This window comes from Oncorhynchus kisutch, linkage group LG22 (assembly GCF_002021735.2).
Source record: "Oncorhynchus kisutch isolate 150728-3 linkage group LG22, Okis_V2, whole genome shotgun sequence".
Classification (NCBI taxonomy): domain Eukaryota; kingdom Metazoa; phylum Chordata; class Actinopteri; order Salmoniformes; family Salmonidae; genus Oncorhynchus; species Oncorhynchus kisutch.
In genome coordinates this window covers 38,180,239-38,192,626 of record NC_034195.2, presented here as the reverse complement: position 1 = coordinate 38,192,626, position 12,388 = coordinate 38,180,239, and the positions used below count along the sequence as shown (strand labels likewise).

Here is a 12,388-nt window from a genome sequence, read left to right as displayed (position 1 = left end):
GGGTGGAGATACATTGTGAGAGAGACAGAGAAAGAGAAAGAAAGGAGAGAGAGATGCAGGAGACTTTTCCTGTCAGTGATTATGGTGATATAAATAGACTATTTCCAAATAATACCCAGTGTCCATTTCCAAGCAGTACTTCATCTCCTCCTGCTTTGCTCTCCTCTCATTCCCTCTCTCAATTTGTGGGTGTGAAACCAGTGACAGGTGGGTGTTTGGTTGAGTGCAGAATGAGAGGCAGAGGACAGGATGAGTAAATGGAGTGACAGAATACTGTAAGTGTGTGGGATGGGTAGTGAGTTAAAGGGGTTATGGGGTGAGTGTGTCAGGGCTAGATTAGAGGAGAAGAACGTGGTCAAATCTCCAGCTGTGCCAGCAGCTGTGGTCCATCCCCTGATGCTGAGAGGTAATCAGGCCTGATGGCCAACACTACATAACACAGAGCAGATCCCTGTGGCGCAATAACCCCTAGACAGACACACAAACACACAGACTAATAAACACACACACACACACACACACACACACACACACACACACACACACACACACACACACACACACACACACACACACACACACACACACACACACACACACACACACACAGACTAACACTTTCTATCTCTCATACTCTCTTTCTGTCTCTCTCGCTCTCTACAACACTGTTATAACATCTTCCTGACTTGAACCAGCAATTTAAACACTTGTAAAGAACCCTGAGAACCCGGTAGTACCATCAACTGGGGGAGGTGAAATGACCCAAACCACTACCCAGCCTGCAGTGAGAGTTCAAGGGTCTTTGTTCTCCAGCACCAGCCGGTTAAAATAAATATCGACATTCCTCCTTCCAAATGAATGGCTGCAGTTGTGAAGTCTGCTGACTGGCGCTGAGCACAAAAGGGCTCCCAGAGGACAAATGGAATGGAATTGGTTCACTGACATATTGCTAATGATCCAGAAACAAACATTCAAAACCTCCATCTACTTTACATAGACACAGGCATCAGTGGGATGCTGTGTGTCTTCCGAAAGACCTGAGTTCAAATACTATTTGAAATAGTTTCAAATATTTGATCTGGGCTTGATTGAGCTTGCCTGGCATTGTTCTTTAATCTTTAGTTTTATAACATCTCTCTCCATACTGTTTGTATATGCCACATTCGGATGTTGCTGCCATGGATTCCATGGTGTCTGTCTAATCCTACAGCTAAGGTCACTGGAAGAGGGATTGGAGTGTGAGTTGGCACATGAGTGATAGAGATTATAATCATGTCCTATCTGTAAGCGTTTAAAGTAATTAGTCTCTCTCTCTCCCTGTCTCTGAATAGTTGCCCTGGCACAGTCAGAACATTACTAGCGAGAACAGGTTCAGGTTGCCAGATGTTGCCAGGATCCAGCCCCTCTGAGAGCTCGCCTGCTGTGAGGATGACAGATATACTGGGACTTTTTATTTGTGGGCCATTGGCCAGCCTCATCACACCTTGCGGCCCATTGTTACAGCACCTAAGCTCACTTTAGGTTTAGTGATGCAGCCTCATCAGGGATGGAGACATATGTTTGGTTACTAGCTGGTGTATCAATATTCATGGTAACACTATATTTGGATAGTCCATCTGTAGATGCTCAGCAAACTATCAATAGTTGTGTGTGTGTGTGTGTGTGTGTGTGTGTGTGTGTGTGTGTGTGTGTGTGTGTGTGTGTGTGTGTGTGTGTGTGTGTGTGTGTGTATATATATATATATATATATATATATATATATATATATATATATATATATATATATATGCAGGCATGCATCTGTGTGTGTATAGATTTTTCACCTAAATACTGCTTTCGCTGATCAACCGGGTGGAGGATTTTATTAATCATTGCTCTACAGAGGGTCTGTCTGCCGCTCCATACAGTGACCAAGCAGATCCCAACACATCCTCATCACCAGCCCTACATACAATGAGCTCAGCTTGATCAGTTTAGTGGGCTTTTTCCATGTAGATTCACCCAGCATGATTCTTCATGTTGGAGAAGGGACTCTGTATATAAGCCCTATTCAAATACTCTTGAAATGTATCCTTCCTACAATCATGTCATGATAGAATCAAGGAAGGAATCAAGGAACACTTCATAGAACAAAGAGCCTACATACTGCAGAGAGCAGACACAGTGTACTTCCCAAAAGTCAGAAGTGGCTATGTGGCTTCTCCCTCCTCTTATTTTATTCATTCAGTGTGAAAGAACTAGACAAGTGAAAGCAAAAGCACATATGAATCAATTAGGTTGGTTTTGGTCTCACTTCTCCTGTGTTTTCCGATTAGTGCAGGCAAAGGAAAAGAGACAGAGATGGGAAACCACTTTCTTTTTTTTTTTACTGTTTAAGAGTCCCTTAGTCACTCATCTTGCTATTTTCTCCTTACCTCTTGAGTTGGTCGCCATGTCTGCCACCTTCTGAAAGGCATCTAGAAATGTCACTATTGCCAGAACTGTAGTCCTACAAGTACACAGGAGGACACAGCAGTCAGTATTCAACCTCAACAGCGACTAGAAACTATGAATAGACCAGAATGTCAACACTGGACAGTTAGAGTAGCAAGTCTACTGAGCCGTTTCACATTTATTGGGATTAATCTTGTCCTGAAGACAGAGCTGTGCAAAGTATATTGTGAATATGTATGAAAACAAAATTAGCTTAGTGGTCTTAATTTAACATTAGGCTTAGGCATAAGGTTAGCAGTGTGGCTCAGGTTAGGGTTCAGGTTCAGGTTAGGTTTAAAATCAGATGTTATAACTTTGTGGCTGTGCCAGCTAGTGACTACCCTGTAGAGCTGCCTCCAGTACATATGTCATCCCAATAAATGCCAACTTGTATCTATTGAAGGTGGGATGGATAGGACATGATAGTCCGTCACAGACATACTGGAGAATCAAGGTCTCACCTGAGTTGGGAGTGTAGTTTAGTGGCCTTGGCACTGAAGTCTTCCCACACTGGATATGAACTCTGGATGAAAGAGGAATCAAATGTTAGTTTAAACCTTTGGCGCGTGAGCGCACGCACGCACGCACACACGCACACACACACTCACACACACAATGTTTTGTTCCAGTGGACCAGCACTTTGGAGAACCTGTGCTCAGCCTTCTCATATGACTCAGAACAACATAATACATCATCATCCAATCAAGCTTGCATATTCTCTCTTACCTAACCATGCTGAAAATACAGTTGACTCACTGTTGACTCACTGCAGGGAAAAGCTGGGGTGTGTGGGAGGGAGGGGGAAATATGGTTAGGGCAGGTAGTGTGCCTGCTCTTTAAGGAATCATGCTGGATCAGATTTCCCTGAGGACATGCAGCCAGCCTCCTTCCAGGCCTGGGCCCCAGCAGCAGCCAGCCTACCTCCAGCCCTGAGCCCTAGTAGCAGCCTGCCTCCTTCCAGGCCTGGGTCCCAGCAGCAGCCAGCCTCCCTCCAGCCCTGAGCCCCAGCAGCAGCTTGCCTCCTCCTAGCCCTGAGCCCCAGCAGCAGCCTGCTTCCCTCCAGCCCTGAGCCCCAGCAGCAGCCTGCCTCCTTCCAGGCCTGGGCCCCAGCAGCAGCCTGCCTCCCTCCAGCCCTGAGCCCCAGCAGCAGCCTGCTTCCCTCCAGCCCTGAGCCCCAGCAGCAGCCTGCCTCCCTCCAGCCCTGAGCCCTAGCAGCAGCCAGCCTCCCTCCAGCCCTGAGCCCTAGCAGCAGCCTGCCTCGCTCCAGCCCTGAGCCCCAGCAGCAGCCTGCCTCCCTCCAGCCCTGAGCCCGAGCAGCAGCCTGCCTCCCTCCAGCCCTAGCAGCAGCCAGCCTCCCTCCAGCCCTGAGCCCTAGCAGCAGCCTGCCTCCCTCCAGCCCTGAGCCCTAGCAGCAGCCTGCCTGCCTCCAGCCCTGAGCCCTAGCAGCAGCCTGCCTGCCTCCCTCCAGCCCTGAGCCCCAGCAGCAGCCTGCACTCTTAGAAAAACATTTGCTATCTAGAACCTAAAAGGGTTCTTCAGCTGTCTCCATAAGATAACCCTTTGTTAGAACCCTATTGGGTTCTATATGGAACTCAAAAGGCTTCTACCTAGAACCAAAAAGGGTTCTCCTATGTGGACAACCGAAGAACCCTTTTGGAACCCTTTTTTCTAAGAGTGTGCTTCCCTACAGGCCCCAGCAGCTGCCTGCCTTCCTCCCTACAGGCCCCTGGCCAAAACACAAAACACGCTTAGGATCGGAGCCCAGCCTGAGCCTCCTAGAGACCAGAGAGAGGGACACAGGCTGTCTATATACATATTCACCATCTTCTCTTGCAGAGAAGTGAAAAGACTGCAGAGAAAGGGGAAAATAGGCAAAAGAAACATCCCAGATCATTCACTCAACTCCTATTTCTCTCATCATCATATCCAAGAAGTGATCATTCCCTGTTTTCAAGATATTTTTCTATGAGAAAATGAACTCCTCACAAAGTGATCAAGTTTCACTATTAAGACTTTCACATTCACTATTAAAATGTTCTCCTAATGCTTCGCCATTCTCCATCTGTCTTCACTGGACTGCAACAGGTGGCTAATTAGCTTTTCAGCCCTACGCCTCCTGACAATGGCAGGAGGAGGCTGAGACAAGACAGCTGAGGGTGCAGGGTGAAAGCAGGTTTAAGATATCCATGCAGCGCAGTGAAAAAATATGCACACACACAAACACAGCTCCCAAAATCCAGGCAGATCCTTCCTTCCTCAGTTAATGAATTCATCTGAAGGGAGCAGAGCAGGCTGTTATACAACTGCATCAGGTGCTAGCGGCTTGTCTGTGTCATGTTGCACTGTTGGATATAGGGGAGTCAGTGATACACTGGCAGAGTTACCTCTCAACAGGCTGCGACACTGACAGTGTGTACCTAGCCTACACCAGGTTCAGCCATACGGCTAATTCTCTCCTTGACTGGCTCGGGAGGAAGTCAAGCACTATGCACCAGGGTAGTATTCATTAGGCACCAAACGGTAGAAAAATGAATAAAACAGGGGGGGACTACTTGAACTTGTTCAATAAGAAACGCTCATTTACATTATCCGTTGCAATACACTTGATGTTTTCCATTGCATGCCCTAGTGAATACGAGCCAGATGAGCTGACTGCTGAGTAAGGTTTTCTGTATCTGGATCATTGATTCCAGCTGATAATCAATAGGTCCCTTTCTCTAAATGTTGTCTTTCTCCCGTAGACACAATGACAAAAGAATACTGTATGAAATGCTGATATTTAGCATCTTATATCTCATTGAGCATCTTACAGTGCTTGGCAAACTACGCCCCATAAATAGAAGGTAGGCTATCGAGTGAACATGGCCAGTTAGCCACTGTGAGTAGATGATCAATATCAGGGATCAGAGTAAGAGTGCTGATATAGGATAGATTTAGCCTTTTAGATTATAATGAATGGACCAGGGGGGCCCTGATCCTAGATCAGCACACCTACTCAGAGACATACGTTTTATCAATACACACATAATACTGTGTACCTGATGACATGACCTTACTTAACCTGGTAAGTAATTGAGTTCAAATTCGACTTTATAATTTCAGGTCTGGAACCCAGCCTGAGCCTCTTATAGAGGCAGAGAAGCCTAGAGAAAGGAAGGACATAAATAATTCTATATACAGTGGGGAGAACAAGTATTTGATAACCTGCAAAATCGGCAGTGTTTCCTACTTACAAAGCATGTAGAGGTCTGTAATTTTTATCATAGGTACACTTAAACTGTGAGAGACGGAATCTAAAACAAATACCCAGAAAATCACATTGTATGATTTTTAAGTAATTAATTTGCATTTTATTGCATGACATAAGTATTTGATACATCAGAAAAGCAGAACTTAATATTTGGTACAGAAACCTTTATTTGCAATTACAGAGATCATATGTTTCCTGTAGTTCTGGACCAGGTTTGCACACACTGCAGCAGGGATTTTGGCCCACTCCTCCATACAGACCATCTCCAGATCCTTCAGGTTTCGGGGCTGTCGCTGGGCAATACGGACTTTCAGCTCCCTCCAAAGATTTTCTATTGGGTTCAGGTCTGGAGACAGGTTAGGCCACTCCAGGACCTTGAGATGCTTCTTACGGAGCCAGTCCTCAGTTGCCCTGGCAGTGTGTTTCGTGTCGTTGTCATGCTGGAAGACCCAGCCACGACCCATCTTCAATGCTCTTACTGAGGGAAGGAGGTTGTTGGCCAAGATCTCGGTATACATGGCCCCATACATCCTCCCCTCAATACGGTGCAGTCGTCCTGTCCCCTTTGCAGAAAAGCATCTCCAAAGAATGATGTTTCCACGTCCATGCCTCACAGTTGGGATGGTGTTATTGGGGTTGTACTCATCCTTCTTCTTCCTCCAAACACGGCGAGTGGAGTTTAGACCAAAAAGCTCTATTTTTGTCTCAGACCACATGACCTTCTCCCATTCTTCCTCTGGATCATCCAGATGGTCATTGGCAAACTTCAGACGGGCCTGGACATGCGCTGGCTTGAGCAGGGGGACTTTGCGTGCGCTGCAGGATTTTAATCCATGACGGCGTAGTGTGTTACTAATGGATTCATTTGAGACTGTGGTCCCAGCTCTCTTCAGGTCATTGACCAGGTCCTGCCGTGTAGTTCTGGGCTGATCCCTCACCTTCCTCATGATCATTGATACCCCATGAGGTGAGATCTTGCATGGAGCCCCAGACCGAGGGTGATTGATCGTTATCTTGAACTTCTTCCATTTTCTAATAATTGTGCCAACAGTTGTTGCCTTCTCACCAAGCTGCTTGCCTATTGTCCTGTAGCCCATTTCAGCCTTGTGCAGGTCTACAATTTTATCCCTGATGTCCTTACACAGCTGTCTGGTCTTGGCCATTCTGGAGAGGTTGGAGTTTGTTTGATTGAGTGTGTGGACAGGTGTCTTTTATACAGGTAACTAGTTCAAACAGGTGCTGTTAATACAGGTAATGAGTGGAGAACAGGAGGGCTTCTTAAAGAAAAACTAACAGGTCTGTGAGAGCCGGAATTCTTACTGGTTGGTAGGTGATCAAATACTTATGTCATGCAATAAAATGCAAATGAATTACTTAAAAATCATACAATGTGATTTTCTGGATTTTTGTTTTGGATTCCGTCTCTCACAGTTGAAGTGTACCTATGATCAAAATTACAGATCTCTACATGCTTTGTAAGTAGGAAAACCTGCAAAATCAGCAGTGTATCAAATACTTGTTCTCCCCACTGTATACACTCACACATTTTATATATAATATTTTTTATTATCTATATATATATATAAGGTTTATAACTGGGGCCCAGAGATGTTCCTGGTCAGATCGTGTGGTCAAGAAAAACTCCCAGTCCTATTTATGGCCTAACATTGTACTCCTTATACCATGCCAGTTCACACTTTCCATCTGTTGTACAACATACCAAACTAGGCCGCTGCTCGACCTATGTGAACTTGTCCTGCTTGACCTGAATAGGCTCCCCTCCCCTCCCTGTATCTAATTATAAAGAGAGACATCATAATCTTTGCTGGTGGAGACTGCATTGTGACCATAATCTGAATAGGCTCCCCTCCCCTCCCTGTATCTAATTATAAAGAGAGACATCATAATCTTTGCTGGTGGACACTGCATTGTGACCATAATCTGAATAGGCTCCCCTCCCCTCCCCTCCCTGTATCTAATTATAAAGAAAGACATCATAATCTTTGCTGGTGGACACTATATTGTGACCATAATCTGAATAGGCTTCCCTCCCTCCCTGTATCTAATTATAAAGAAAGACATCATAATCTTTGCTGGTGGACACTATATTGTGACCATAATCTGAATAGGCTTCCCTCCCTCCCTGTATCTAATTATAAAGAGAGACATCATAATCTTTGCTGGTGGACACTGCATTGTGACCATAATCTGAATAGGCTCCCCTCCCCTCCCTCCCTGTATCTAATTATAAAGAAAGACATCATAATCTTTGCTGGTGGACACTGCATTGTGACCATAATCTGAATAGGCTTCCCTCCCTCCCTGTGTGGCACACACTTTATAATCACACTGATTATAAAGAAAGACATCATCATCTTTGCTGGTGGACACTGCATTGGGACCATAATCTTGCGAGTCAGACCATGGTCAACATGGATCACAGCCTAGTGGCCAAACTGGCCATTTCATTTGACACGTCTTTGTCAAAGAGCTGCTTTCCTGGATGAGAAGGGGTTGCCAAATTGGATCAATTAACCCCTCTCCATTATTGGCCTGATGTTAGACACTGGAAAATGTGTAGGCACACACACACACTAAACTAAAAACATGTTATGGGTTATGTGATCAGTGTGTGCCACATACTTGTTATGTCCCTGTCACAGCAGTTGTTTGTCATGTTTTGTTATGATTAGGTTAGGGAGCTGCCATATATCCAATAAGACATCCACAATTACAGTTGTTTGTTGTAACCATTACTGATTTAGCAGTGGATCAGTTGGAACACTGTCTAATCTATTCAGTCATTACTCTGATATTCTGTTATTGACTTCCTTTTAAAGTATTTTGAATTATTGAAAAGTACAGGCTAACTGATATTTTCAACGGAACAATTGTATAACAAATTTTGCACAACAAATTCTGCAGCCTATAACCTACAAATATTAACTCAAACTATCAACAGCTTGATTATATTCAAAGACATGTTGGTCGTCATCAGAACAGCTGCCACTCTAGGCAAGTAACATAAAGGAAAAATATTTAGCACAATTTCTCCTTTCGCATAGCCAGTGAGGCGGTACAGAATATGAGAGGAAACAAAAGGCAGTAAATTGAGTCAGATTATCCATGCAATAGGTCGGAAAAAACTGTCGACTTCATCGAGCTCTGGTACCTTCATGTCGTTGACGATAGCTTGGAATAATCCACCCAACGCTCCACACTCCTTTTCCACTGACTCCATTATGACAGTCTTCTTCTAACGATGACTGAATGCGAGAAAATAAATGTCCATAAGCGCTAAATATTCACACATCGGGTATCACGATATTTTAATAAGCTCTTCGTTGTCCTTCACCCTCGAAGCCAGACGCTGAGGATGCGAAACTCCCGGCTAGAGGGCAGACAAAAATACATCTGCTACTCTATGGCACCGGGTTGACGCACGGCGGTTGCTCTCTCTGCTTGGACGCGAGAGATGGAGAGGAGGCAAAACCCTCGTTCCGATTCCCCCCGGTCTATAAACTGCGAAAAGAAGAGCAGGGTGAGTTTGGGTCAATGTCTATTTTCATTTTCGGCTGATAATCACGGGCAAATGTAGGGTACCACGACAGACAGTCGGTCACAGCTCTGAATGCGGGGAACGCTCTCTAGTAGAGGAACAGATGTCTTGAAGCTGGGGTTCTGTGATTCGATCCATGGGAATTGAAGGGGGGCGGTCTTTTTTTTGTCACATGAAGCGTGGAGGGAGGGACACCCCCTATCCAAACAAAAGTGAATCTGTCTTCTCATTCAACGATACTCTGAAGAGCAAAAGAAAGGATATCCCCAGCTTCAAATGTGCATTCAGCATGCACGAGCCTGTTCATCATCTACTGTATCAGTCTGGAGTTATTGTTACAAGCAATACAATGTAGCCTATAATACATAGTAATAATGAATCAACACTGACTACACCATGCATTCACATATGCATAGTGTGTTATTTCAAGCAAATATGTTATTTCAATTTAAAGGAACCTCAACCTCTTTAGGCTATAAATACATATTTTTTGTTGGCCTTTTGACTCTTATATATGCCAATTTTACTGGGGGGAATAAAAAAAAAACAGAAAGATGCTCATTAAATTGAACATAGTTTAAGCAAAACATTTTTTGGAATTTTGCAGGTTAAATCATTTTTTTCACTGTTTCTTCTCCCTCAAGGAAAGTACAACAACTTTATATTTCACTACCTTGTATCATCGGCTGAATAAATAATATGCCTATGTATGCACACTGTATCCCCCACAGTACATATACAGTACCAGTCAAAAGTTTAGACACAGCTACTCATTCAAGGGTTTTTCTTTATTTGTACTATTTTCTACATTGTAGAATAATAGTGAAGACATCACAGCTATGAAATAACACATATGGAATCATGTAGTAACCAAAAAAGTGTTTAACAAATCTAAATATATGTTATATTTGAGATTCTTCAAAAGTAGCCACCCTTTGCCTTGATAACAGCTTTGCAGACTCTTGGCATTCTCTCTACCAGCTTCACCTGGAATGCTTTTCCAACAGTCTTGAAGGTGTTCCCACATTTGCTGAGCACTTGTTGGCTGCTTTTACTTCACTCTGCAGTCCAACTCATCCCAAACCATCTCAATTGGGTTGAGGTCAGGTGATTGTGGAGGCCTGGTCATCTGATGAAGCACCCCAACACTCTCCTTCTTGGTCAAGTAGCCCTTACACAACCTGGAGGTGTGTTGGTTGAGTCATTGTTCTGTTGAAAAAGAAATGATAGTGGGACTAAGAGCAAACCAGATGGGATGGTGTGGTGTATCGCTGCAGACACCATTCTGTATACATCTGGCACTTCTTTGGACACTGTGTTAACTAACCTCCAAATGAGCTTCAATGCCATACAACACTCCTTCCATAGCCTCCAACTGTTCTTAAACGCTAGTAAAACCAAATGCATGCTTTTCAACCATTCGCTTCCCGCACCCGCCCGCCTGACTAGCATCACTACTATGGACGGTTCTGACTTAGAATATGTGGGTAACTACAAATACCTAGGTGTCTGGCTAGACTGTAAACTCTCCTTCCAGACTGAAAGCCAGCAGTATACCACCCTGCATACCACTCCTGGCTTGCTTCTGAAGCTAAGCATGGTTGGTCCTGGTCAGTCCCTGCATGGGAGGCCAGGTGCTGCTGGAAGTGGTGTTGGAGGCCCAGTCGGTGGCAATCTTTCCTCTGGTCTAAAAAATATCCCCAAACCCACCCTACACACTGCCCTGTGTAGGGTGATGTTAAACAGGTGTCCTGACTCTCTGAGGTCATTAAAGATCCCATGGCACTTGTAGTAAGAGTAGGGGTGTTAACCCCGGTGACCTGGCTAAATTCCCAATCTGGCCCTCAAACCATCACGGTCACCTAATAATCCCCAGTTTACAATTGGCTCATTCATCCCTCTCCCCTGTAACTTTTCCCCAGGTCGTTGCTGTAAATGAGAACATGTTCTCAGTCAACTTACCTGGTAAAATAACAGATAAAATATTAAGCATCTAGAATCGGCTTCCTATTTAGCAACAAAGCCTCACTCAAGCCGCAAAACTGACTATCCTACCGGATTTCGGTGATGTCATTTACCAAATAGCTTCCAATACTCTACTCAGCAAACTGGATACAGTGCCATCCGTTTTGTCACCAATGCCCCTTATACCACCCACCACTGCGGACTGTATGCTCGAGTCGGCTGGCCCTCACCACATATTCGTCGCCAGACCCACTGGCTCCAGGTCGTCTACGCTAGGTAAAGCTCTGCCTTATCTCAGCTCACTATAACAACACCCACCTGTAGCACGTGCTCCAGTGGGTATATCTCACTGGTCATCCCCAAAGCCAACACCTCATTTGGCCGCCTTTCCTTCCAGTTCTCTGCTGCCAATGACTGGAACGAATTGCAAAAATGTAGTAACAATGTAGAAAAAAATAAAAAAAATAAAGAAAAATCCTTGAATGAGTAGGTGTGTCCAAACTTTTGACTGGTACTGTATATTATGCTTCACATTACCAAGAGGTCACCAGAGCATCATGTAGATTTAAACACATCATCATGGCCAGTAATTGAGTGGGTAAAGGGGTACCCGACAGAGTTCCCGAAAAACATCCTGTAAAATTATAACCCTGCACATCTGCCAGCAGCACACACACACACAATGTACACTCATGTACACACACACACCTTCCTTGCCTCTTCCAACCCACAGAAGGACCTCACATCACCTCCCTTCAGTTCAGTCTATCTTGAAATAACATTTAAAGACACCTGCATTCTGCTGAAAAGTACACGGAGGAAGAGGTTTCCAAAGACAGAGATTAACAACTTTAAACTAAAGTAAATCATATTTCAGGATCAGAAGTGACTTGGCACTATAAATTCAACAAGTACCCTTATTGGTTGAAACTCAGAAACCAAATTCCCTATTGGTACAGAGCTTCCTGTTAAAGTGTAAGGTAAATCTCAGCTGGATCCTAAAATGTAAATCTTTATACTGCCCTAAAGTCATGTATCGATTTTGCAATTATTGCATGTGAATCTAATTATAATTGCATAATAATGAATTTGATCAGTTGTTTTTACACAAGTGGAAAAGGAATTTGATCTAACAATACAT

General features: G+C 44.3%; 1 protein-coding gene across 5 annotated transcripts in view; it reads right to left on the bottom strand.

Annotated features, from left to right (window-relative positions):
* LOC109867674 (protein MTSS 2) overlaps positions 1-9,395 on the bottom strand; it is a 41,577-nt gene extending 32,182 nt beyond the window's left edge. For all 5 annotated transcript variants that reach the window (XM_031802046.1, XM_031802048.1, XM_031802047.1 and 2 more), the window contains exons 1-3: positions 8,896-9,395; positions 2,934-2,995; positions 2,415-2,488 (exon numbers count right to left, since the gene is read on the bottom strand). In XM_031802046.1, the coding sequence (XP_031657906.1) occupies positions 2,415-2,488; positions 2,934-2,995; positions 8,896-8,964 (205 nt within the window). In that variant the 5' untranslated portion in view covers positions 8,965-9,395. The remainder of the gene's footprint in view (positions 1-2,414; positions 2,489-2,933; positions 2,996-8,895) is intronic.
* Positions 9,396-12,388: the final 2,993 nt, after the last annotated feature.